Source organism: Puma concolor, chromosome E2 (genome assembly GCF_028749965.1).
Source record: "Puma concolor isolate L17-30 chromosome E2, mPumCon1.1.hap2, whole genome shotgun sequence".
Taxonomy (NCBI): Eukaryota; Metazoa; Chordata; class Mammalia; order Carnivora; family Felidae; genus Puma; species Puma concolor.
This window is the reverse complement of record NC_141681.1, coordinates 48,130,001-48,156,922: the sequence shown is the minus strand read 5'-3', so window position 1 is coordinate 48,156,922 and position 26,922 is coordinate 48,130,001. Positions and strand designations below refer to the sequence as shown.

The window sequence follows — 26,922 nt, the reverse complement described above, 5'->3', positions numbered from 1 at the left end:
TCTGTCCGCCCCCCCCCCCCCCCCCCCCGCTTTCTTCCTCCCTCCCTAGTGCTTTCTCAAAAATAAAATTTTTAAAAATCTCTTTAAAACGAGGGGGAAAAGTCTATGTAAGCTTATGTAAGCTTTCAAAATGTGGAGAATGACCTTGTAACGTTTAGGGATAAATACTAAGGTAGTAAAAGTACAAAGGCAAAAAGATTTGGAATCCAGGATTATGGTCACCTTTGGAGGGGAATGGTCTGGGGCTGCTGCTTAAAGTGGGTCCTATCTGGTACATACTGTTCCCGAAGCTGGGTGCTGGGGACATGGGCGTTCAGGGTGTCCTAAGACCTTTTTGAACATGGGTAACATTTTAGAATACATTTCATAACACATTTATTACAAAAAAGACGTATCAAATGAAGAAGGTGAAGGAAAGTCAAGGTACCAAGCCCCCTTCTCTCTCCCCCTCTCTACCCCCAAGCCACCAGACAAGCCACAGCAATTCTGGGGTCATTGCTCTGTGGGCTCAAGAGAAAGGACCATCGACAGCTGTATCCCGCACCACAGGAGGAATTTAGGTTTTCCAGGCGGTTTACAGATTTTCACTTAACATAACTCGAGCAACAGTACAACGTGACTAATCACGTGGCAGGCTCTGTTCTGATAATCTCGTGTCTTCTCATACATTCATCCCGAGAACCCTCCATCTGGAATAGACAGCATCATTTTCCAGATGGGGAATTGGAGGCTTAGGTATCATCCAGTTATTTGCCCAGGAAGTAGGTGGGGTCTGCAAATGACCCCAGCTTAGAAAACACAGACACACACTTTTGACCAAACAGCTTTTTATTGAAAGACCTTAACACAAAAGCAAGCTGGGGAAGGGAGGGTACAAGAAGGTGGGGACCCTCCCCCAGACTCTACTCTGATTCCCATGAACATCAGGGAGGGAAATAGGAACCCAGAAAGGAAAATAAAGGAAATCCTGAACAATCAGATTAGCCCTGGTCCAGGCCCCAAACCTGGCCCAGACCTGTCAGAGCCAAGGGCCAGAGAAGGAAAGAGGACACTCTCCATCTGCCAGATATCTGCCAAAGTCCACCCGCCCTGCGTTCCTTAGGCCTCCAGGAGCTTCCCCAGGAAGCGGAGGTTGAGGATCTTGAGCTGCTCATCAAGATCCATGCGGACGATGCCATCCTCACCATCGATACTCAACAGGACGCCTGTGGCTTCCCGATCCTCACCCAGGATCACCTTCACCTGGGAGGAGGGGCACAAGGTCAGTGTCTGTGTCAGCAGCCCAAGGCTCCCACGTCCCCTTGGCCCCCCTTACCTTGTTGTTCTTGGTGGGGGTGATGGGCTCCAGGTGCTCACTGGAGATGCTGACAACCTTCTCACTGTCCTTCAGGTACACAGAGCACATGCCGCCCTGTGGGTAGGGACAGCCTGGTCAGCCTGCCTGTTTCCAATACAGGACTGATGCCCGCACTCAAGGACCATAGGCTCAGGGCTCATTCTAAAAAATCACCTTCCCAAGGTGACACACGGGCAGGAAAGGCCAAAAGCTGGGCCTAGTTCCTGGGCCTGTGGTGTGTGGGGGCAGGGTGACCAGATCAGCATGGGAAACATTAGAATGAAGCCAACTTAGGCCAAAAGAGAGACCGCTGCTCAGACACCTGACCCTTCATGTCCCAAGTGGGCCTCATCATCTTTCTCACACTTGCCCCTCCTCCTAGGCCTGCCCAGATCGGAGGGATGGCCCCACAGCCCCCAGGCCCCGGCCAGAGCTCTGACCTCAGGTTGGCCAGCTCTTTCACTGAAAATCTCCAGCTCTGAGGTGTGTTCACTGCCCTCCCGAGAGTCTCTGCCACCTCCCCCTCTCCTCTCTTCCCTACAGCCTTATAGTGAAGCCTGACCTCCCCTAGGCTCCCAGCCCCCAGTCTCCCCACCTTAATCCATCCCTGCTAGAGCAACGTAGTGAATTAATCCCAAACCACAGACCTGATGCCACCACCGCCCTGCCTGCTCAGATTCCTTAGGACACAGTCCAAGCTCCCTAGGTGGCCATGTGACCTGGCCCAGCCACTTCTCTTGCCTTGTCACTCACCTTCCCCCCTGGCTCTTTGTGTTCCATCCACAATGAACATACTTCATCTCCCCAGATGTGCCAGCCTTTTCCTCACCCCCAGGCCTTTGCAAGTCCCCTCTTTCTGGAACACACTTAACCCTTTCCCCAACCATTTCTCTTGGCTTACTCCTATTCATTCTTCAGAATTTGGTGCAGATACCTCCTTCTCCAGGAAGCACCCCCCTGAACCCTCCTCCAAAGTTGAGTAAGATGCCTCCTCTAGGTTCCCAGAGCTCCTCTTGCCCTTGGGACTTCCTGTACCCCAGCTCTGGCCACTCAGGCTGTTCCTGTCTGGGGACATGTCTGCCTCCCTCACTAGAATGTGAGATCTGTGAAGGCAGGACCTGGAGCTGTTTTGGTCTCTGGTATTTTCAAGTAATGTTTACTAGAAGGCCAACAAGGTGCTGGTCCCTCATCTAGGGACTAGGGCTACTTAGGAAGGAAATACAGGCTTAGTAATCAAAGGATCACACCAGAATAAACTTTAAGCTTTTAGGCACCAGGTAGGTAACATGAGAAAAAGTTACATGGGCTTACAAGAGACAGATCTGAGACAGCTTAGGTGTTTCCCTGAAGGATGAATAGCAGTTTACTAGACAAAGGATGGAAGGAAGAGAATCCTAGAAAAAGGAAAGCGATGAGCAAAGGTCCAGAGGCTGGAGGGAACTTGGTGACCGTGAAGAACAGAGAGGCTGGTAATGCTGGAGCAGGGGGAGCACTAAGGGTAGTGGTGCCCGGCACTAAGCTGAAGCCTGGCACAGAGGAGCGCTCAGTCCATGTCACTGAACTGATCTCAGAGGAGTATATTAAAATGTAACCAGTTCCTGGGTACCAGTCACTGCTCCAGGCCAGGGGCCCCAGCCATGCACAGGACAGGCAGAAACCCCCGCCTTGTGGAGCCTACAGGCCACACCTTCTGTACCTGCTTTTCCGGGTACAAACAGGCACTGGAAAATGTGGTTAGATGGTTAAAAAGAAAAAAACCAGTAACAACAGAGACTGGGGACCCCAAAGGAGAGGATGCCTGCCCACCCACCAGCCTGGGCTCCACTTACCGTGACGCTGCGGATGACTCCTGTCTGCCCCACCACCTGTGTATCCAGGTAGGTGTCCCGCACCTTCACCTGGATGTCAGTGGTTACCCAGTCGCTAGAGTTCTGCTCAATTCCTGAGCCTGGTGTGTGCGGGTTATAGCCACCAGGGGAGGGGGCTCCAGGTGTCATCGGACTGTAGCCAACAGGACTCGGGCTGGGGCTGGCCTGTAAGTGAAAGAGAGTGTTGTTGGAAACACGTCATCAAGCTTGGCTGTCCCTATAGACCCAAGGCCCATTCTAGCCCACCGCCCTTAAGGGCATGCAAGCTCACCAATACCTGATAGGCCATGGGGGAGGGTGTGGGGTGGTAGCTGGCTGGAGAGTGGGTGTTCTGGTAGCCCGCTGGGCTTGGCGCCACCTGGTGGTAGCTTTGGGGGCTGGGGCTGGGCTGGTAGGAGCCTTGCGGGGAGGGGGCGGCATAGGGGGAGAACTGGTCTGTGTTGTACCTGCAGAGTCAAAGACAGAAAGGAGCACTTGCTGGGGATGATGGAGAAGAGGAGAAGGTAGTGGCAGTGGAGAAGGTCTGGGCAAGGGTTGATCAGGGCTGGCCACAGTGGACTCACATGGCTGGCGTCCCTGGCGTCTGTGGGTTGTACTGTGGGTTGACCTGTGGGGATGAGGGATCGGGATAGCCAGGCGTCTGGGGGTTGGGGGTGCCCCCATAGGCCTGTGGGGACGGGGTGGGCTCGTCGTCGAAAGCATACTCGTATTCTTCCTCAGCCCTGTTGGACAGAGAAGTCTGTTAAGAACAACTCTGTGGTAATCACAACAACGTAACAAATGCTTCCCGAGCTACACTGAACACCTCACAACAGCCCCATCAGAGACCTCCATTTCACAGTTGAGACTGGGAGGCAGAGATGAGGCTGCCTGCCCAAGGTCACACACTTGTCATATGACCTAGATCACAAAAATCTGTCTCTGACCCCAGGTCTTTTCTTTCTTTTTTTTTTTTTTAAGTTTATCTTGAGAGAGCGTGCATGAGTGCACCGCTTCCCACCCCCCCCCCCCCCCCACACACACACACACATGGGAGCAGGGAGGGAAAGAGAGAGAATCCCAAGCAGGTTCCCCACTGAGCCTGACTCAGGGCTCAATTTCACAACTGTGAGATCATGACCTGAACTGAAATCAACTATCAGATGCCAAACTTGAGTCACCCAAGCGCCTCTCCAAGCCCAGGTCTTAACCACAGCCTACTACTATGGTGGGGACTGGAGAGACCATTTTATTGCCAGCCCAGCCCCACCTGCCCTTGGCACGTGACCAGCCTGGGGCTAGGAGCAGAGAATTCAGGAAGGGCCACACAGACCCCACTATCCCACAGACACCCAGCATAGCCACCCATACATGCACTCAGGGAACCCTGTCCTCCACCCCAGTTCTCACCGTGATGGCGTGTTAGGGTTGTTGGGGTCCCAAGCACCACTCTGAGCAGGAGTGCGGCTGCCGTCATGCAAGGGTGTCTGGGAACCGTAATGCGGGGTACGGCTGCCTGAAATGGGAGAGTAGGAGAGGTGTGTCTGTCCGTCAGCTCTGTCCTATCTGCAGCTCCCCCACATCGCCCCTCATCCCTGTCCCCTGGGCACACTCACCATCCTGGAGAGGTGTCTGAGAGCCATACATGGGTGTGCGGGAGCCAGAGCCATACATGGGCGTCTGGGAGCCATACATGGGTGTCCGCCCATAGGTTGAGGTCATGCCACCTGGGCGCCGTGAGCCCCTGTGGACACAGAGAACTAGATGGGTGAGAAGGACCCTCTCACCACCCAACAACCCCCCTCCTGCCCCGGCCCAGCCCGTACACCGTAGTGAGCCGCTGACGGTCCACAGAGATGGTCTGGCAGGTGGAGTGCAGCTCTACACGGGCCGTGGACTCCGTGGCATCCTTCACCACACCGATGTAGCCTGGTGAGGAGGCAGGAGGTCAGGCTGGGTAGGGTTCTCTACCATGCCCCTCCCCAGGCCTCCAAATGGCCTCAAAGCTCACCTTTGTAGGGCCCTTGGGAGATGCGCACAGTCTGGCCTATAAGTTCGTTGTCTCTCCGCCCTCGGCCCCTGCTCATGCCGCCGCTGCCACCACCGGGGCTGCCAAAGCCACCACGCTGACCTGGGGAGAAAGGAGAAGATCACCAGTCCCCAGGGCCATGCCCTCCCCTCACATGCTGCGTCCACAGACAGAGCAACCTCAAGCCCCTTCTTCACCTGCTTGACTCCCCCACACACCCACACTGGTTTAGAAGCTTCCTCTGGGTGGCCTGCACCAGAGCTCGGGCACAGCTGTGACCACTGCGGGCTGCCACCAGGAGCAGTGACGGGGGAGGGTCCTGGTCTTCATGGGCTCAGAGCCACATCAGGGCCAGGCCAGCCGAGCAGGCACTCAGGAAGTATGGGCTGAATAACCTCCCTCCTCCATCCCCCAGACACATCCCCGCCCAACTTCCCCTCACCTCCAGCGCTGGGGTGCATGGGGCTGCTGATCCGGGGACTCATAGGGGCAAAGCCACCCACTGTGAAGTTGGTCACATCTCGGGGCTAGGAAAGGGACAGGAAGTCAATCAGCAGGCAGGGCCTGGAGGACCGGCTCCTGGCCCCCATGCCACTGCCTGCCTCCATTTGGGAACAGTTCCTGCCTGAACTGGCCTAGCAGCTATCCCTCTCTCCTTCTGGTGACAATGCCTCCATTTCCCTTTGAGAAAACCGTCACCCCAACACCACTGTGGGCCTGTCAATCAGGAGGCCTGGTCCTCCCCTGGCCAGGACTTTATAACCCTGAATAGCTGGGAGAATTCATGACCCCTACCTTCAGGACCACAAGGAAATCACCTCCTGGTCCCAGCTACCCAGATCCTGGGCCCGATTTCCCTTCTGATACGTGGTTCTATACAGCTTTCCTACAAGTCCTAGGACCTCTGCGTCTGCTGTTCCCTTGAGCTAGTCACATAGCTCTGCGTTCCTTCATTCAGGTCTCTGCTCAAGTGTCACCTCAAGGAAACCTTTCCTTAACCTTCTCCATCTAAATCAGCAGCTCCCATTATTCTCTATCTCCCAGTCTTGTTTTACTTTTTTTCATAGTGCCTATTGTCGCTTCACACTGTACTGTGTACGTACGTATTTATCTGTCTGTCTTCTAGCAGCTCTAGGACAGAAATTTGCACCTTGCTCGCTGTCGTATCTCCAGTGTCAGAGACCCAACAGGTGCACAATAAAACCAAGTGGATGAATGATTTGGTGAAAAGCTCTGAATCCCAATCAACTCTGCCAAGGACCCGACACGGACATCTGCCATCCCAATCCTCCACGAGCCCACTGTTGTCGCGGCCAGGGAAGGCTGGGGAGCTGAGCCAGGGCGCCACCACACCCACCTCACCTTCGAGCCCCCTGCCAGGACGAGGTGGCGGGTCTTGCAGACAAACATGCCCCCATTCTCCACCAGTTTCTTGCAATGCAGGAAGGCGAAGCTGCGGAAGAGATGGCGAATTTCGCCCTCCCGGCCCTGGATGAGGAAAGGATGATCACTCTTGTGGCCATGCCGCACCCCAGCAATTTCAGGCGTGGCCGATGGGCAGGAGCTTATACTCACTGAGTGGGGGCCGTCAATGACCTTCACGATGTCTTTCACGTGGATGTTATTCTGTTCTGAGTCCAGGGCCACGGCAAAGCGGTTGTCCTTCTTCCGGGTCACAGCCTGGTGCCTGACAGTCACCACCTTCCCATACATGTTCAGTACCTATGGAGGGACGGGAGGGATGCTGAGGGGTGAGAGTAGAAAGGGGTGACGTGGAGCAGGACTTTCCTAAAGTGGAACGATCCTTCCTTGTGGGAGGTTGTCCCAAGCTCTGCAGGAAGTCTAGACTCCCCAGCCCCGGGCCACGCAGTCTCAGGGCACCACCCTGTAGGCACTGGATCAAACAAAAACGTTCCCAATCATTCCAAAACACCCTTCAGGAGGAGACTCCATCCTGACTGAGGAACCTGAGGAATGGGTAGAGTAGGTATTAACATAATAGCTGATGTCTACCCATCACTCTGTGCCAGGCTCCATGCTAAATTCTTCACACAAGATTTCACTGAAGCCTCAAAACTTCCCTCTGAGATGAATGCTGTCATGATTCCCATTTTACACAAAGGGAATCTCAGGCCCAGAGAGGGCAAGTCACTAGCCCAGGGTCACCCAGCATGGAATAACAAGGCCAAAATATAATTCCAGAGTCCAGGGTCCTAAGCATTAGGCTCTGACTCTCCCATCACCAGGTAGGGGTGAAGGCGAGGAGGGCACCCGGAGCACCCAGCCCCTGAGCAAGCACCTGGGTCTACATATTTGATCTCAGGGCTTCAATCACAATTATTAAAGTAGATGCTACCGTTATCTCCATTTTAGAGGATACAAAATAGGCACAGAGAGGGTAAACAATAGGTCACTTGTCCAACACCACACAGCCAACCATGGCTCACAGAGCCAGATCTGCCACCCAGAGCAGTCTGGGTTCTTAGCCACCTCCCAGGATGAGGAGCTCGAGGGAGAGGAAGACCCCTACACGGAAGCCCCGCCACACACACACCTGGAAGGTCTCCCGCTCCAGCCGCACAATGACACCCACGGTCTGGGGGTCTAGCTGCACCAGCTCCCCCCATTCATGCTGGCCCCCCACATCCACACCCGATGCCGTCTCTGAGCAGAGCTGCAGGTCCCGGGGGAGCACCTTCAGCTGTGGGAAATGGAAAACAGGTGAAGCAGGGTCCTGGTGGCTCATCGGCCTGGGTCTCTGTTCTGGCATGCTCCACCCCTCCCCCCCTCACCCCCACCACCTACCTCATGCATGGTGAGGTCAGAGAACAGAATAACAAAGTTCTCCTCCACTCGCACAATGAGGCCTGTGTCACCCTCAAATCGGCCAGCAATCACCTTCACGTGGTCCCCCATCTTAAAGTACTTCCGAAGTTCCTGGGCCGGGAACTCCAACATGTCCTGGGGATTGGGTGTGGGGACACTGAGCAGGGGAAGGGAAGCCACCACAACCCACCTGCTTCCCCATCTCCAGAAGCCACTCACGTCCTCAGAAAAGACTCCTGCCAAAACCCACCCAGGCTCACACCACCCAACCACAGATTCTTTAGGCCACCTGCCCTGGAGACAGCGGACCTCAGACTCAAGGTATTAGTCAGGATACCCCTTTACTCCGCACACACAAAGCCTGTCCCCAAGACGTAGAATGCCAGACTAGACACTCTTCCTCAGACCTAGCTGGAGACCGCCTCACCCCAGACACATCACGGTAGCCTGGACAAACCCTCAGACAGACGTACACGCCCTTAAAGCAAACGAAAACCACGCAGCCACCTTAGATTATCCACAGGTATGGGCAGTACGGTACCCACCTTGAGGTCCTCGTGCTTGGGCATGATGGTGATCTTGTTGCCATCCACGCTGAGGATCTTGCCCTGCAGGTTGATGAGCTCGCCCTCACACACCTCCACATTGTCCCCAGGCTGGAAGTTGTGTTCCCGCTCCTTCCCTACAGGGACAGATGCAGGGCTGACTTGGGAGCTGCCTGCCAAGAGCCACCCCCTCTTCTTTGGCCTGAGTTACTGACAGGGACCAAATACCTGTGCTCTCAGTCACCACCTCAAGGTCAATGCCCTCCGGCTGGTCCTCAAACTTCTCCAGCTCAGAGAGTGTGGGCTTCACACCCTCCGTGATCTGAGACAAGGAGAGAGGAGAAAGGTCAGTGTCACAGCCCAGATGAACGGGTTGAAGAGGTAGAGTGACTGCCCTGGGGATACTCCTGACTTGGAAGGCAATCCAGCACAGATCCAGATAACCCACCACTCTGGGGCCTGGACCGAAGGAGGGAGAGAAAGCTTGGCCTCCCTGCTCCCCACCGTCATAAGCAACAGGCCCTCCAGGACCCTCACCACAGCAGACATGGCAAAGCTCTTGAACAGAAAGCCCTTCCGGCTGTAACGGTTCCCTTCGAAGATGAGGAAGTCACCATCAGAGGCAACATCGCCGCCCAGGGACCTGGGATTTTGGGGGAAAGAGAAGATTAGAAGGGGGATGAAGAAGAGAGTCTCAGTGAATCTCAGGCTCCTCTGCTGGCGAGGGAGGAAGAGGATCACAGGACGACTGACCCGTCCCGTTTCGCCGCGCCCTGCTGGCCGAGCAACCCATCCCAAGCTGAAAGGCTCCTCCCTGCATTCTGCTGCTCTCTCCCCTGCTTTATTGTTCGCCACAGCCCACATCACCCTCTGAAAATGAGCCACCGTTTGATCCGTCTCCCTGACCAATGGCAACTCCCAAAGAGCAGTTTTTCACTCACTGCTATGTCCCCTAGAGCAGCGAGCATCTCGCACCACGGAGGCGCTCGGTGAACACTAGCTGGACAAAGTATTGAACCACGCCAAACCTTCACATGCACGGAGCCCCGGTCTGCACCTGGCCTGGCCACACACCTCCACAACTCCTCCCCAAAGCCTAGGACATCACTAATGCGACCTATGTTTCCTAGCGAAGTGAGGGAGTGAGGCTCGCATAGGGCACATCTCCCAGGGAGAGTGGTCTGAGTCAGGACTCAAATGTGGGGGGTGGTGGGACTCCCAAACCCGTGCCTTAACTCTACTGGCCCTGCCTGTGGGGCAGGAGGACACTCTGTCCCTGCCCACGCTTCTAGAGAGAGGAGGGAAAGCCCACCCCACTCCCAAAAAGGGAGCATAGGGGAGCAGGCTGAGCTCCCCCTGCCACTCACTCAATCCTCTTCTCATTCAAGTGCTGAGTTTGGTGGAGGCCCAAACAAGCTCTACAGGCCGGGTCAGGGCACTCAGTAAAAGGCGGTCCAGTCAAGTGGACAGCAGTGGGATAAGTGGGTCCAATCTAGGCATGTGAAGTATTAGCCAAGTCCTGGGATGCAGCTCAAAAGGAGTTCTGTAATCCCCCTTTAACAGAACTGAAAACGGGCTAGCGGCTCACAGTGGGTTCCAGAACAGGACCAGTGGCAAAGGGTCACTGCACCTCTTGTTTCTCCCCCTCCTCTCCTGCCTTTCCCATCAGGAGCCCTCTGGCTAGCCCTGAAATCCTGGGGTCACTGGGCAGAGCTCCAGAGCTCCCTCCAGCTGGGGAGGGCGAGGGACACATCCTAATGGGAAGGGCTCTGTACTCCCACCTCAGGTGCCCAGGCACCAGAAGATCAGTGAAAGAGACCTTGTAAGGCCTGACATGTCGAGAACTCCCATTTCAGCGTGTGATACCACTAATCACACTTACTAGGAATCAAGGGCTATTCTGGGTCCACATGCTTATTAAGTCATTTGATTCTCCCTACAGTCTCAGCAGGCAGGTGTTGTTCTTTACAGCACAAGAAACAGAGGTCCAGGGATGTTAAGTAACTTGGCTGAGGCACTGCTGGCAGGCTAACCACTCATAAAGTAGACCATGGATGGGTCGGGGGACCCACTCCTATGGGGGGAACCTGCAGAAGGCACTCTACAACACAGCTGTGGGGACCCAGCCCAGCCGGTCCCCAAGGACATGCACCTGATCTTCTCAGCATCAAACAGCCTCTGTGGAGGTCGCTTAAACTTCTTCCTTTTGGCAAACCAGTCTTTCTGTGGAGGAAAGGTGGCACGGGTGGGAAGGGTGAAGGAGGAGGGCCCAGCCACCCGGAAGGATCAGGCATCCGCCCACCCCTGAGCAGCGGCATGCCCCCTCGTACCAAGCTCATACGGGCCTTGATGCGGTCATAGTCGATGCGTGGGATCATCTTCAAGGAGATGGTGTTTTGGCTGGGCTCCACATAATCCACCTGAGGAGATGGGGGTGGTCAGGAGGGCCCTGGCCCTCCCTCTCTAACCCCAGACACAGGAAGGGCATGGAGATGGCAGGGACAGGGGGTGATGGGAAAGAAATCACACTGATGACAATCCCCCACGTTCTCTCTGTCCTGTTTCCCCTCAACCCCAAAGCAGACTGTCCATCTCTCCTCGGATGTCTAAAAGGCCCCTCAAACCTAGTGCAACCACAACTAACCTTAGTCACCCCCCCACACCTGCTCCCTGCCAGCCTTCTCCCACTCCATCATTCCTTCTGGTCTGGCACACGAACTGGCAATTGTTCTGGACTCCCTCCCTACTCTTCTGCCCATCTCCGGTGTGTTAGCAACTCCCATGGGCTCTGCCTTCTAAACCCCTCGTCCCCCCTCTGACCTCGTCCCCCTCCTCTCTCCTACAACCCTGGGCAACCCAGGACTATGGTGGCACAGTCTCTTCGCTGGTCTCTGTAGCCCCATCTGGTCCAGTCTGGGGTTTGGCAGCCAGGTCCTTCTTTGTTGTGGGGGGCTGTCCCCTACACTGTAGGGTGCTAGCAGCATCCCCGGCCTCTATCCACTAGATGCTAGAGCAACTCCCCCCTCAGTTGACAGAACCAAGAAAAGGGACCACACTGTCCCTGCTTGAGAACGAGGAGTCTATCCTCGATGAAGCTCCCACAGTAATCCTATTAAAATCCACATCACACCGTGTCCCTCCACTTCACTCTGGAAGAAGCCAAAGCCTTACGACAGGCCACAGGTGCAGTCCCTTCCCTGAGCCCACTCCTGGCCACTCTCACCCTCACACACTCTGCTTCAGCCAGGGCAGCCCTGTTCACATGCTGTTCCTTCCACTGCAACACTCTTCCCCAAGATTTCCACAAAGCCCCCTCGCTCACCGCCTTCAGATCTTTACTCAATGTGTTTTGAACTCTCACAGGAGATGGTCATCCATTCCCCTGGATGTGTGCTCCCAACAAAATCTAGGCTCTGCATCACCTAATCTGCCCTCTGCACTAGGAAAGGGCTGGGAATGACAAAAGGAAAAGGGAGAAGGACAGAACAGGGGAGCAGGGGCGTGAACACAGGCCCTGGCCCCTCAGCCACCCTGCCATATCCCCACCCCCGGCACCTGGGCGATGTCGTCCTTATAGATGCCCCTCTTGAGGCGGACCCAGGACTTCGGCTTCAGGTTGGCCACCTCCTTTACGACTTTGAGCACATCTGTCATTTCCTTGATGGGCACCATCTGCTGGTTCCAGTAGCCAAGCCGCAGGTTGCCCACGCCCTCGATGGCCTGCTTCACGTGCGTCTGCTTATAGGCCTCCACGTAGATGTAGCCCTTCACGTGCTCTGGTGCCACCACTGACTTAATCTGCAGGGGCTGTGGGGCCACGCCAGCAGAGGGAAACAGTGAGACGCGACTGCTACTAATGGTAATGGCCGCCACTACAGTGCTCTCTCTTCTAGGAATTCATCCCACAGTATGTGCAACGACCCCAGGGATAAGGATGTCCACTGCAGGGTTATTGATTACAGCAAAAAAATAAGACTGCAAATTTTTAAATGCCCCCAAAAGGGATTTGTTGTGTCACAAATGTTCTGTGAAATATAGTGTACCGCTTAAAAAGGAATGAATCTCTATGTAGTGACACAGACAGATAGCCAACACGCACTATGTGTAAAAAGCAACAAGAGTGAAGAGAAATGGAACAATTACACTAAAAGCAAACAGAACGCGCTTTAAGACAAAACCTGTCACTGGAGACAAACAAGGGCATCCTAGAATGCTAAAAGGGTCAATCACTCAAGATGTCAGAATTACAGACATATATGAATGTAACAAAAGGACCTCAAGGTACACGAGGCAAAACCCGACAGAAGAAACTAGAAAAGGAAAGAAAACTACACACAAAACAAGCAGAAGGAAAGAAATAATAAAGATCAGAATGGAAACAAGTAAAAGAGGGAGAATAGAGAAGTCCATCAAAACAAAAGCTCGTTCTTTGAAAAGATTAACAAATTTGACAAACCTACAGCCAGACTGACCCAGAAAAAGACAAAAGACTCAAGTTGCTAAAGACTCAAAAAGAAAGGACATTGCTACCAATCTTACAGGGTTACAAAACAATACTACAAATAAGTGCACACCGACAGATAAGATCACCTCAAAGAAATGAACGTTTCCCGTAGAAAAACAGAAACTACCAAAACTGACTCAAAAAGAAATACAACATCTGAATAGACCTACAAGAAGATATTGAATTAATAATGGAAAAATACCCGCCCCCCCACACACACAGTGTCAGGACTAGACAGTCTCACTGGTGAATTCTACCCAACATCTTACACCCAGCACGGAGCCCAACATGGGCCTTGAACTCACAACCCTGAAATCAAGACCTGAGTTGATGCTTAACCGACTGAACCACCCAGGCACCTCACTATCCAACATTTTAATAACACTGATCCTTCACAAACTCTTTTTAGAAGAGGAGGTAACATTTTCCATCTCATTCTGTAGATCCAGTATTAACCTGACACTAAAAACAGACATCTTTAAGCAACTACAGTTCAATATTGCTTATGAACACAGATGTAAGTACAGTATCTCCAATTAAATAGAACTGGATCCAACAACATATCAGAAGGATCATACACCATGACCTTGAATTTTATGTTATGTGAGTTATATCTCAGTTAAAAAAAAACTACTCATTTGTTTCAGCATTGCCTGTGATACCAAAAAATGGAAACAATCTTGTATTTACTGGGTATGGAAAGATAATTAAGGTCTTGGCAAAAAGCTCACTGCAGAATAACACATGTACGGCATAACACCATTTTGTTTTAAAAACAGGGCAAAGTTTTCAACGTGCAGACGATGATCTGGAAAGACATAAACCAACAAGAATTCCTTCTGAAAAATGGGACTTAGGGACAGAGATTTGGACTTCTACAATACACATGTACTATTCTGGTCATTAAAAATAATAATCAGTCATAACTCAAGTGATCACCAGAATTTTGCCCAGGACACATGACTGAGGTCTGAGTACACTTGAAATGATTTGCAAATCCAACTGTCCACTTGGGCCCACTGACATACACCCACTGCTTCAGCAGGTACAAGCAATGTACTCAGCCTGACACGGACTATATTAAGAACATTACCGGCTAGCACAGAGTTAGCCGTAGCCCCATGTTTCATGAATTTTGAGCGTACCCTTCATTGGGTTTGCCCTTGTTCCAAAACTGACAATTATGCCTCTGACAATAACTATATTTACTGAACACAAGCTGCAGGCCAAGTCCCAGATGAAAGCTGGACATGTCCAAAGCTACTTAATCCTAGCAATGCTGAGGAGCAAGCAAGGCACCCAGAAAGGGGAAGGAGCCTGAACAAGGTCAGAGAGGTAGGAAGCAACAGGGACAGGATTCAAATTCCAGCTGTCTAAAGAAATATCTGTGAACTTAATGTTTACTTTTTAAGAGAGACAAACGGGGAGGAGGATCAGAGAGAGGAGACACAGAATCGGAAGCAGGTTCCAGGCTCTGAGCTGTCAGCACAGAGCCTGATGTGGGGCTCAATCTCACGAAATGTGAGATCATGGCCTGAGCAGAAGTCAGCCACTTAACCCACTGAGCCTACCCAGGTGCCCCAAGAAAGATCTGTGAACTTAAAGCAGCACCTTCATGCTTTGTGTGTTGTGAGTGAGCCCTGAAGGGTCAGGACCAGCCCTGGCATAGTCACTGCTGTATCCTCAGCACCTCCCAGTGCAGACACCTGACCATGGGAAGGGTTCGGCAGATGTGTGAAAACTGCACGGAAGAGGGAAGGAAGGAATTCTCCCCCTGACAGGCCTGTCCCCTGACACACTCAGCCACACTGTCCTATCCCAGGACTCCTCCCAAACAGTAAAAGGGGGACAGCTGCCCAACAGGGCTGGTGAACAGGCAAAACTCACTCAGGCAGAAAAGGTTCAGGAAGCTAAAGGCTGGGGTGCCTGGGTGGCTCAGTCGGTTAAGCGTCCAACTTCCACTCAGGTCATGATCACATGGTCTGTGAGTTCAAGCCCTGCTTCAGGCTCTGTGCTGACAGCTCAGAGCCTGGAGCCTGCTTCAGATTCTATGTCTCTTTCTCTCTCTGGGCCCCTCCCCCACTTCCCCTCCCCCCCCAAATAAACATTATCAAAAAAAAAAAAAAAAAGATGTTTAAAACAAACAAAAAAGGAAGCTAAAGCCTGACTTCTGGAGGGCTACAGGGGGCTGCTGAACCCTGTCAGGAATGCAGAAAGAACGAAGACAATACCTCTGTCAGGCACAGAAGAATGCTTCAATCCAGGGAGTGGTTGTTTTCTAGCTAAAGCAGCTCACGTAACAGACAATGCTGTTGACCGTAAGGAGCACCTGGTACCCTTGAACCTATACTGTCCCTCCCTCTGGGCTTTTGCTCTGTATCTCATTTCCCAGGTGCCTGCCTATCTGACTTACCGTGTCTGTGAACTGGTAGGCAATGAACTTGCGCATCAAGGAAATGGCCGTGGCCCGTTCCTCCCCAATCTGGAAGACAGACAGACAGACTTCAGATGGAGATGACAAGGTGAAGGACGGACACAGATAAGGGGACAGAAGACAACAGCAATGCAGAGTAATCAGGCAAGAAAGATAAAATGGAAGAGAGGGAGGAACAAAAAAGATGGACAGATACAGAGAAAGAGGAATGGATGGTAAGAAACACAAAGGTGGGAGACAGTGAATTAAGTGACGGAGGAGTGAGGAGGGGCCAGGGGCCGGGGGATGAAGAAGCAGAGACAGGACTAAGAGACTGATATACCAAGGAGACCCAGGACAGAAAGCTGGGAGCTCTCCCTGACAAGGTCATTTCCCCCATTCCCCTGCATCCTGGAGCACACACCTTACATTTGACAGTCCACAGATTTGGATCCCTAGATAGGAGAAGAAAAGGAAACCCTTCAGGGAAATGGCCTCATCACGAAAGACCCGAATCCCCACACCCATCTTTCTTGCTCTCCCTCCACACCCTCTCCTCCTCCATCCCTCCTTCCAGAAGCAGAAGAGGGCAAGCGCCAACATGCCACCTGTTCCCACTATCCACCACTCTGTGTCTGCATAGGCACATCACCCCAATACAAGATTCCCCCATCTCAGCCCGTCCATCCCAACCCCCTTACTTGACTCCCGGAAGCAGCTGCTGCTGAGTGATGTCATCAGAGAGCTCATCAGATCCTCCATACACCCTGGAGAGAGGACAGCAATTGGGAAGGAGGGGTGATGCTCTGTCAGAAGCCTGACCCTTTCCGAGAAGGGACCACCTGCCCCCACCCCATGCCCTTACGTCTCTCCCACAGACGACTTGGCATATTTCTTCATGTAGTACTCGCCCAGTTCTTCCTCTCGCTGGTCCCTGGGGTATGAAGGGGAAAGTAAACATGAATGAAAGGCTGTGGAGAGGAGGGTGGGCTGACTTGCTCCCAAGTTCCCCCCTGGAAGCCAGTCTCACCCTTTCACCCACCCCCATCCCCCGCCGCTTACCTCCAGAGGTTTTGTAGGCGGCGAGCCCCAGAACGGTCTTCATCCAGGACGACATTATCGATGTTGGAGGCTGCGAAAAAATGAGCAGATGGGGTAAGTAAGGGGAGGTGAAGGGCAAGGGCGTGGAGGAAGTGATGGGGGCTGAGAGGGCCGGAGCTGGGCCCTGGGGCAGGAGATACCTCACTGAGGAACCCCCAACCCTCACCCTCTACTCTGTCCCGCTCAGCATCTTGCTTCTCATGAAGAAGACTTGGGGACAGGGTCCAACAGGTGGGGACATCCAGCCGTTCCCCATCTCACAGCCGTTAAGTATGCCCTGAACTCCACCCCCCACCACTTATCCCTGCTGCCACAACGCTCACACGCATACATAAACAAACACACTTCCCCAGGCCGACGGCTGGATACCTGGCCTCAGAACCCCCTGAACTCTGGACCCTGTATGAGTCAGAGCCCCCAGGGCCAGACAGGGGTCAGGGGTGGAAGGAGGGTACTGTGGGCAGGAAGGAGATGTCAGGATATGGGAGGAAGGTCGGGAAATCACAGTTTTCAGATTCTTACCTTCAATCTCTTCTACTTGGAGGAAGAGGAGGTGGTGGTGGTGGTGGTGGTGGTGGTGGTGGTGGTGGTGGGCGAGGGCAGACAAAGTATGAGCCAAATTATAGCAGCGAAATCAACCAATGGGTTGGGGGAAGGGGAAGGGAGGGACACAGGAAGGTTGAAAATCAAAAGTAAAGGCCAGGCACCAGGTGGTTGGGGGAGAAGCCGAAATGTATGAGGCGCACAAAACGGAAAATAACAGGGAAGTGGGGGCACTGGCCCAGGAAGTGGGGGGTTATCTTGGGACAGAGCCCACCCACCCTACAACCCCCATAAGGGATTCACGGGGGCCCTGGGACCCCAGAGTCCTCTTCCCACAACCCCCACCACCCACAACCCCCACCCCCCAACTCATGGGCCTAAAAGGAAAAGGGTACAGAGCTGGTCTCTCTGGCAACGACAGAAAGAAGCGAGGTGAGGAGGGTGGGAGTTGGGGTGGTGCAGGGCATGGGGGTTGGGGATGGGCTCTCAAGACCCAAGACCCCAAAGTGGGCTTGCAGAGGTGGGGCCCACACACACCTTTCTCTAAAATGTCCTCTGCTCCGTCCTCCCACTGGTCCTCATCCTCATACTCATCGTCCACATCTGCAACAAGAAAGCCACGTGGTCAGGGAGGCAGCTGCAGCAAAGGTGACAGTGGTTCCCAGGAAACATCTCTGGGGGGACAGGCACTACGGATATCCACCCTGCAGATCAGGACTCAGGGCTAGACAGGTGAGGCTCTCACCTGCTGCCCTGGAGCTGCTCCAAGCTGCAGGATCGAGTCTCTGTTGCAGCTTCGCTGCCACCTGGCTCTAAAAGCCATCCCTCCCCTAACCCCATCCAGGAGCCGATTTCAAAAATCAGATCAGGGGTGCCTGGCTGGCTCAGTGAGTAGAACACGTAACTCCTGATCTTGGAGTCATGAGTTCAATCCCCATGCTGGGCGTAAAAATAAAAAATAAACTTAAAAAAAAAAAAAAATCAGATGGGGTGCTGGGTGGCTCAGTCGGTTAAGCATCCAACTCTTGATTTTGGCTTAGGTCATGATCTCACAGTTCGTGGGTTTGAGCCCCGTGTCAGGCTCTATGCTGGGATTTTCTCTCCCTCTCTTTGCCCTTCCCTCGTACTCACTCGCACACGTTCACACACTCTCTCGCTCAAAAGAAAAAAAATCAGATCAAATTAAGCAAGCAGAAAAGTTCCCTCCAAACTATCAAAACCAATATATAGTTTAAAAAAATTTTTTTGGGGCGCCTGGGTGGCGCAGTCGGTTAAGCGTCCGACTTCAGCCAGGTCACGATCTCGCGGTCCGTGAGTTCGAGCCCCGCGTCGGGCTCTGGGCTGATGGCTCAGAGCCTGGAGCCTGTTTCCGATTCTGTGTCTCCCTCTCTCTCTGCCCCTCCCCCATTCATGCTCTGTCTCTCTCTGTCCCAAAAATAAATAAACGTTGAAAAAAAAAAATTTTTTTTAAAAAAAAATTTTTTAACATTTATTTATTTTTGAGAGAGACACACACAGCATGAGCGGGGGAGGGGCAGAGAGAGAGGGAGACACGGAATCCAAAGCAGGCTCCAGGCCCTGAGCTGTCAGCACAGAGCCGGATGTGGGGCCCCAACTCATGAACAGCGAGATCACGAACTAAGCTGAAGTCGGACGCTCAACCAACCGAGACAGCCAGAGCCCCATTAAAGACACAATTCGTGATCTGTTGGTTTTGTTTATTGTTCCCTTCGGTTTATAACACTATTGCTTACCGAGTGTACTGTATGCCCTGCTCTGTTGTGAGTTCTTGCCACAGATTCCTCATTAATCCTCCTGGTGACCCTGAAGGAGGTAACACCACCGTTCTGATTTACAGTGAGGGCTCTGAGGCCCAGAGAGGTGACTTCACTGGCCCAGACTCTCAGCTAGTACCTGAGAAACAATCTGGCTTCGGGGTCCATGCATCTAATCTCTTCACTACATTACATATCCTCTTTTGTATGCAGCCAATGTTACACTAAAAACTGAGAAGTGGTATCTGTACGTGATGAAAAACGCAAAGTGTCCAGAGGATGTATGGGTACAGGTAAGTCTCCCTCCCATTTCTAACCCTAGCTCAGTCCCCTTTACCAAAGGCAACTCTATGACCAGTTTCTTGTCTAGAAATAATCTGTACTTAAAGAAGAAATGCATATAACATCCCCATTACCTGCCCCATTTTTTTTTTTTCCAATGCAACTTTTTAGCACACTGTTCTGTACTTTCCACTTTTTCTAAGCAATGATACTACCTTGGAACTCTTTCATAGCAGCACATGCTTCATTTACTATTATCCGACTATCTGCCTCATAACTCATTTTACCAAGCTATTACCATCAACAGACATTTAGATCACCGAACACTTACAACTGCAAACAGGACTGCAGCAACTATCTTTGGCCTCATATCTTTACGCACCTATTCGAGTTTAACTGTGAGATGAACTCCTAAAAAAGAACTGCTGGATCAAAGGGTCCCTGCATGTTAAATATCAATGGGCCCTGCCACATAGCCTTCCCACAGGCAGTGCCCAATGACACCCCAGAAAACACATGGCTGTCCCGAGCAGTCCACGTCCATGTCACACGGCATGTTATCCATTCTCTTGATCTGGGCACTTCTGCTACCTAAGATCTTTTCTCTAAGAAAGGACTCGCTTCCTTCAGCTGTTAGGAAAAGGGCCAAAGCTCTCCAAGAACAGGAGTGTTCTGAGCATTTCCTGCCCCTCTGCTCCCTGGTTTTCCCTCAGGTAAGAGGGTCCTAAGAAAGGGAGGATGGCATTCCAAGTAGCTCTCCCTTACATGCACGTGGGGAACAGGCACTGTTGAGTATGGCTGGAGGGAGTATCTGGTATGATCTTTTCAGGGGCCAGTATTCGGCCACAGACATCAAAAGGCTTTCAAATCATATACATTCCCTTTGCCCAGTAATATGACCCATACGGATTTGCCACGTAAAAAATCTTCAGGGTCCATGTCAGATAAAATACCACATCTTCGGGGCACCTGGGTGGCTCAGTTGGTTAAGCGTCCAACTTTGGCTCAGGTCATGATCTCACGGTTCATGAGTTTGAGCCCCACGTCAGGCTCTGTGCTGATAGCTCAGAGCCCACTTTGGATCCTCTGTCCCCCTCTCTCTGCCCCTCCCCCACTCATCCTTCTTTCTCTCTCTCCCTCAAAATAAAAAAACTTAAAAATATTACATCTTCATTTTCACTAATCTCTAACTGAAATTTAGTATTTACATCAATTACGAACAATGGAAACATCACAGCAATGTTAGCAGTGAACTCTGATATTTTCATGGCACGTTATACAGCTGAAGATATCTCAAAATATCATTTGCACTCATTGCTACTTCAAAATTAGATTCTTATCAGACCCTCCACTAAATCTTGTTATTTCAGCACATTCCTAACGAAACACACATGTTCTTTGAGTATTTAGGTACCGTATTTCAGTATAATTGTTCTCTCTGGAATCCTACGTATTTTTTCCTTAAGCATTTCAGAACACAATTCTAAGAAGGGGCCCACAGACTTCACCAGACACCAAAGAAGCCACAGCACAAAAAAGGTTAAGAACCCCTGGTCTAGGCAATACCTTGTGTCTATGAGTCTAAACACGTATGAGAGTGTTCCCAGCAGTGCTGCTTGTAATAATGAAAAACGCAAACTCCAATGTCCAACAAGAGATTGGTTACATAAAACAGATTATGGAAAAAATACTATGCAGCCATTGGGAAACAAAAGGGTATTTCAAGGATGAGGACGATGACAGCATGAGCACTTAAGTGCCATATGTTGCTCAGGAAACTTTCTTTGAGAGACCAAACAGCAACTCACCCAGGGCCACATGGAGAAGAGAGCAGAGCCAGGCCACAAGGGACCCAGGCCTGTTGGCCTCCACCACCCTGTCCTGCCTACATCGAGGTCGTCTCAGCTTCCCACGAGAAGCACAGACTTCAGTTTTTTAAAGGATAATACTACTGTGACTGTTTTAAAAGGATTGATGTTTGGGGAATATATGAAGAAATATTTGGGGGTAAAATCATGTATTTGGGATTTGCCACATCATCCAATAGTGGGCAGGAATGAAGAGGAAGAAGCAAAACGATCGGTACTAAGGTGTTAAGTGTTGACACGAGGTGACGGGACATGGAGGCTCCATACACTATCCTACTACCGTGTGTGTTCGACATTTACCAAAAGAAAAACCTTTTGGAAAAACTCATTCGAGAAATAGAACCGAAGGTACAAGTCCGGCCAACGCTCAGCACCTGCCAGCCCTGTGACATACCAGCCTCGTCCAGAATGAAGCCGCCATGGCGGGGTTTCTTGGGAGGCCTGTCATCATCTTCCTCTTCCTCTTCCTCATCATATTCTTCCTCCTCTTCCTCCTCCTCTTCTTCCTCGGGCTCTTCCTCCTTCTCGCTGCCTGCTACACTCCGCCGCTCTTCTTCTACCTGCAGGGTTACAAAAGGTTGGGGCACCAGGGTTCGGTACCCCAAAATCCAGATACCAAGCTCCCCAACCCCAAATCTGACCTTAGTTCTGGCTGGCTAGTCATAAGCCCCTCTGCTCTGCATACCCTCCCTTCCACCCCAGCCTCTCTGGGAGCCATCCGACCTCAGTGATAGCACTGCCACCCAGTCAACCAATACCTGGGAGCTGACCCAGACTGCCTGCTCCACTAGACCTCCTTGCTAGCCTCCACCTGGCCCGTAAATGTTTTAGCTCCATGAGGTCGGTCCTCGGCCCTCATCTCTTTCCACTCTACAACTCCCCAGGCCGCCTCATCCACTCCCTCAGCTGGTGGGCATCTCTGTGACTATGATTCCTAGATCTCCGGTTCCAGTCTACACTGCTCCCCAAGGTCATCGCCTGCCTCTTGTTGCTAATTCCGAGGACAATCTTCAGTTGTTACGTACAAGACACTTCACACCACTGCCTACTCCCTCCCTAAAGAAATGCTCTTCCCTTGACATCTGTCACATCACATTCTCCCAGCTTTTCTCCAACTTCTCTGGCTGGCCCTCTGCAGGCCCCTCTTCCTCTCTCACCCCTCAAGTGCTGGCTTCAGTCCCCAGGGTTCAGCCAGGGGCCCGCTCTGCTTCTCCCTGCATACACTCTCCCACTGGGCCACTTTACCTTCCAGTCCCAGTTCCTGTCTCTGCAGGTGATACCTCATCTGTCTCCAGCTCCCCACTTTCTTCCAGAACTAGAGGCCCCCCATATGTCAGCAGCCTCCACAGATGCCTCCCTTAGATGCCTTCTGAACCCTTCATGCCCACCGTGTCCCACACTGATCTCAACGTCTTCCCCTAGACCTGTGCTGGCTCCCTCTAGCTCTCATCAGGCACCAAACTCTTGACATTTCTGCTTTTGGAACATTGTCCCTCCAAGCTGTCCCTTCTCCCCCATCCCTACAGCCCTAGCCTAGGCCAGATCACTGCCCTCTAAAACCTAGCCCCTTGCCCAGCCTCCTTTCTGGGTCTCTTGGCCTCCAAACCAGTCACAAAAGGAAATGACCCAGACAAAACAGTGTTCCCCAAACTTCAATCTTTTCCGCACTAACTACCCATCTTCTTGCCAAGTTCACATCAGTTCAACCTGTTTATCTGGTATTTTAAATTCACTCATGTTTTTATTTAACTTAACAAAGAAACTTTTCCAAACTTTGGAATATTTCAGAAACAAAAACATTTTTAAAGTTAGCTTGTTACAAGTAAAAAGTAACCATAAAGATAAAAGCAAAACAGGGGCGCCTGGGTGGCTCAGTTGGTTAAGCGTCTGACTTCGGCTCAGGTCATGATCGCACGGTTCACAAGTTTGAGCCCCGTGTCGGGCTCTGTGCTGACAGCTCAGAGCCTGGAGCCTGCTTCGGATTCTGTGTCTCCCTCTCTCTCTACCCCTCCCCACCTCTCAAAAATAAATAAAAACATTAAAAAATTATGATCTAAAATATGAAACTGATCATTTGGTCCCCTGCTTAAAACAGGGCCAGGGCTCCCCACTGCCCCCAGGTAAAGAACCAGCTGCTTAACAGCTTAGACTAGAAGCACACACTCTGCTACTGCCTCTCCTTCTTATCCTGCCTCTTCGGGCTCCCCCTCCCAAGTGCTAGGTCCCAGCCACACTGAACCATTCGTTCCATACTCTCTCAGTGCTAGTATCATCCGTGCTGGTCCTCTGCAAAAAAAAAAAAAAAAAAAAGTTCTTTTGCCTCTCACTCATACTTCAATCAAAATACTCCCCCTTCTAGAAAGTTATGCCTACCCCCTACCCCAGCAAAGTCAGGCACATCCTCTGAGCTTCCTCCATCACAGCCCCGACCACTGTGAGCTCTCTCAGGCTATCTCAGGCATTGCTGGGTCCCCAACATTACCCAGTTCAGGAATGGGAACAGAAGACAACTTAAACATTTGTTTAGTACATACTCCTGACTCATCCACAATGTCCCGCCTTTTAACAACTCAAACGACTCTGAGTAGCCTGATTTCAAGGAACCCTGTCTTCATTCCCCTGGCTCAGTCCCAGCAAAGCCTTCTTTCCAAACCTGGCTCCCTGATCCCTGAGGAAAAGAGCTCCCATTACTATTTGTGTTATCTTGGGGCTGGAACGTGCTCTTACACTGTCTGTCCTCAGCATCCCCTGAAGTAACCACTGGTTTATAAAACTATCTCCCCTCCAGGACAGAGAGCTCCATGAAAGAGCCTGTGATCCCAGCCTGATAGGAACACTTGCTGAATGAATGAATGAATGTGCAGGTTACTGTGGCTGAGAATGGGGAAACCACTGATTCCCCCAACAGTGGGTCATCATCTGCCATCCCAACCTTCTATCCACAGGACCTGGTCCTTCAAGGACCATGCTAACCTTTGGCTATCCAAAAAGCCTATCCAGTCCTATCTCTAGCTGGCCTCTCACTGTCCTCCTGCCTCATCTAGTGACGGGAGACAAGTGAGCAGGTGAGTCAAGAGCCTGGTGTGGTGTTGGGGAAGTGAGATTTGCACAGAGCAAACCAGATGTCCCAGCCAGGAAAAGGACCCAGGGATCCTGGCCTCATTACCACCAGGCTTTAACCACAAGCAAAGTGTCTTGAAGCCATGAGTCAGGGAGACCAAGAACCCAGTGCTGCTGCTCGAAGCAAAAACCCTTCCTAGCATCCTCCCACTTGCCTCACCCCCACCATGGCTTCCTGACTCTTCCAACTCTTCGCTGGAAGCTGAGGACTGCCCACAGGGCACAAGGATTGACAATCAAATGCCTACCAAGGGCAAGCAGAGAACAAAAATAAATGGGGCAGCTCAAAGGAAACCCATGGCACTCTCCATCTACCTGATTTTTCCTAGGACACAAGTAAAGGAAAACTTCCTTTTACCTAAATCTTCTGCCACAAGGCAGGCATCATGATAAATGGCAACTGATATATCCCAGGAATTGGAGAAAATTCCCCATTTTAAAGCAGGCTGCCATTTCTTGAGCAAAGAGCTGCTTGCTGGCTCCTCTAATTTTCCCAGAAAAGCAGAAAAATCATGATTTTTACATGAAATCGCCCTTGCAAGTGTTGGCAACTACCTTTAAAAAAACTGATCTATGTTTCTGTAGGTTAAAGGAGACATCTATAATCATCCAGTCATCTCTGTTAGTTTGTAACTGTTGCCTACTAAGTGTAAACTCCCTGAAAGCAAAAATTTGCCTTGTTCTATTCTCTCCAACACCTAGGAAGAACCTGGAACAAAGCTGTAGATGCTCAAACATTCATTTGCTCGATAAATAAGTTAGAAATAAACAGACAAGGAAAATAGCTAAAAGGAGACTATTTAAAGTCAGTTATGTCCCAGGAAATGTTTATTTGACTCCTGAAACAGTGATCCTTTTAAAGCATTAGATCACATCCCTTCTTTGCTCAAAACCTCAAGGCTCTGTTGCACTCAATCAGGACAAATTCCTCACCAGAGGCTTCAAGATCCTATATGATCTGGCTCCTGTCACTTTCTTGTGGCGCTCACTCTGATCCAGCCAAACTTGACTCCTTGTTACTTTTTGAACACGCAGACATGCTCCCAACTTGGCACTTGCTGTTCCCCCCTTACTGGAACACTTCTCTTCCACACATGACTCACTTTCTCACCTCCAACACATCTTTTTTCAAATATCACTCTCTCAGACTCACCCTATTTAAAACTGACCCAAGGCTCCCTATTCCCCTTCCCTGCTCTTCTCCAAAGTACTTTCTGCTTTACTAAATGATACACACATCAGTCACGTTTATGTTCACAGGGGCAAAGACTTTCAAAATGTTTTACTAGTGCAGCCCAAGGGCAAAAAAGTGTGCCTAGTACACAGTAGGCACTAAAAATATATTTCTGAAATGACCGTGCATACTCCAAAATAAAAGCTAACAGCGGGTGCTTCCTACATGCCAGGTCCTCTAAACACATCACCTGTGGGGCTCCTGGTTTGCTCAGTCGGTTAAGCCTCTGATTTCAGCGCATGTCATGATCCGATGGTTCATGAGTTTGAGCCCCGCGTCAGGCTCTGTGCTGACAGCCCGGAGCCTGCGCCTGCTTCAGATTGTGTGTCTCCCTCTTTCTGCCCCTCCCTAGCGCATGCTCGCTCTCTCTCTTAAAAATGAATAAACTTTTAAAAAATTAAACACATCACATGTTATTTCACTGTATTTGGAGCATCCCTGGCCTCTCGCACCTGTCCTTCTGCTTGACTTCGGCTCGCCTACTTCTCTGTCACTACCAACAATCTGGAGGCTCCCAGAGGCCAGAGCTCGTTCTGATACCCTCCGAGCTCCCACAGGGGCCTTTCTGTCCCGGTCCTGTCCCCAGGCTCAATGCCTCCCCACAACGTCCCAGCCACACACCTCGGCCTCCTCGCCGTCACTGCTGCGCTCGCTGTCCTCCTCCTCGGAGAAGTTGCTGTCCTCACTGTCCGACATCTTCTGCTCTTGCAGGAAAAGACGGCCTCAGTGCGTCCCCCAAACAGCAGCCCCACCCCTGCCTCGGTTTCCCCGCCGGTTCCCGGAGAGAAAAAAAAAATCCCTCAGCGCACTTCCGGCAGCCTGGTTCTGGCAAGGGTGAACCCGAAAGGCTACCCCTTAAGCTATCTGCTACACCTTCCGTGTCCCGGAATCCGGTCTCTAAAGCCTCCCTATGCCCCGGCGACCCCCGGTCCTGCCACCACGGCGTCCTACCCACCCCTCACCGCTCCGGTTCCACCTCAACCTTCGGTACCAGCAGCTGTTCACACGACGCCTGGCTGGGACTGATGTGCCCTCTCGCGAGAACCTACGCGTCGACCTCGCTTAACGCGAGATTTCCGGGGCTAGTCCCCGGCGACGCACTTCCAGGACGCCATCTTGAAAGTGGCAGATCCGGCTCAATGTAGAGCATGGAGTCGACATCTTGGGAGGGTCAAAGAGGAAGGATGGTTACTCCCCTTCTGGACGGCACTTCCAACCGGGAATTCGTGTTTGAATTTAATAGTGTGGTGTGCCAAGCCGTGAAGAGGCAGGGAATGACCAAATAATAATGAGTTAGCAAATAAATCAGACTTTATCTCCTACCTCCAAAACATTCCTCGGAGGTAAGTACCCCCATTTTGCTGACAAGGAAACTGAAGCTCAGAAAATAAACTGGACAGGGGCAGACCTAAGACTCCTTCCCCCAAGTTTGAGTGACTCTTAAAACTCTGGTTTTCCTTTACAAATCCCGAAGTTTAAATCAATGTGAATTTACATAT

At 51.5% G+C, this 26,922-nt stretch overlaps 1 protein-coding gene across 3 annotated transcripts; it reads right to left on the bottom strand.

The window, feature by feature from the left end:
• Positions 1-810: 810 nt before the first annotated feature.
• SUPT5H (SPT5 homolog, DSIF elongation factor subunit) lies at positions 811-26,493 on the bottom strand. 3 transcript variants are annotated; one of them, XM_086689751.1, is made up of 30 exons: positions 26,379-26,493; positions 26,045-26,122; positions 21,464-21,629; positions 17,682-17,747; positions 17,124-17,135; positions 16,563-16,632; positions 16,366-16,434; positions 16,202-16,267; positions 15,925-15,955; positions 15,501-15,569; positions 12,139-12,390; positions 10,914-11,003; positions 10,736-10,806; positions 9,121-9,226; positions 8,812-8,905; positions 8,584-8,720; positions 8,018-8,173; positions 7,767-7,913; positions 6,788-6,934; positions 6,575-6,700; positions 5,655-5,739; positions 5,195-5,314; positions 5,010-5,112; positions 4,800-4,927; positions 4,594-4,699; positions 3,768-3,926; positions 3,482-3,650; positions 3,166-3,369; positions 1,316-1,411; positions 811-1,242 (listed from the first exon to the last, which is right to left on the bottom strand). In XM_086689751.1, the coding sequence occupies exons 2-30, from the start codon at positions 26,117-26,119 to the stop codon at positions 1,099-1,101; spliced, it is 3,264 nt and encodes a 1,087-aa protein (XP_086545877.1). In that variant the 5' UTR covers positions 26,120-26,122; positions 26,379-26,493; the 3' UTR covers positions 811-1,098. The 3 variants fall into 3 exon arrangements, with proteins under 3 accessions (XP_086545877.1, XP_086545878.1, XP_086545879.1); XM_086689752.1 differs by having other exon boundaries at positions 26,386-26,479; XM_086689753.1 differs by lacking the exon at positions 17,124-17,135.
• Between the last annotated feature and the right edge of the window lie 429 nt (positions 26,494-26,922).

What these genes read in the sequence shown, in the direction of transcription:
- SUPT5H (XM_086689751.1), bottom strand. Translation starts at nt 26,119, where the DNA reads ATGTCGGACAGTGAGGACAGCAACTTCTCCGAGGAGGAGGACAGCGAG. An exon ending in CTTCATTCTGGACGAGGCTG is followed by an intron (nt 17,748 to 21,463) that starts GTATGTCACAGG and finishes TTCTTGTTGCAG; the next exon opens with ATGTGGACGATGAGTATGAG. An exon ending in TCATTGACGGCCCCCACTCA is followed by an intron (nt 6,701 to 6,787) that starts GTGAGTATAAGC and finishes TTCCTCATCCAG; the next exon opens with GGCCGGGAGGGCGAAATTCG.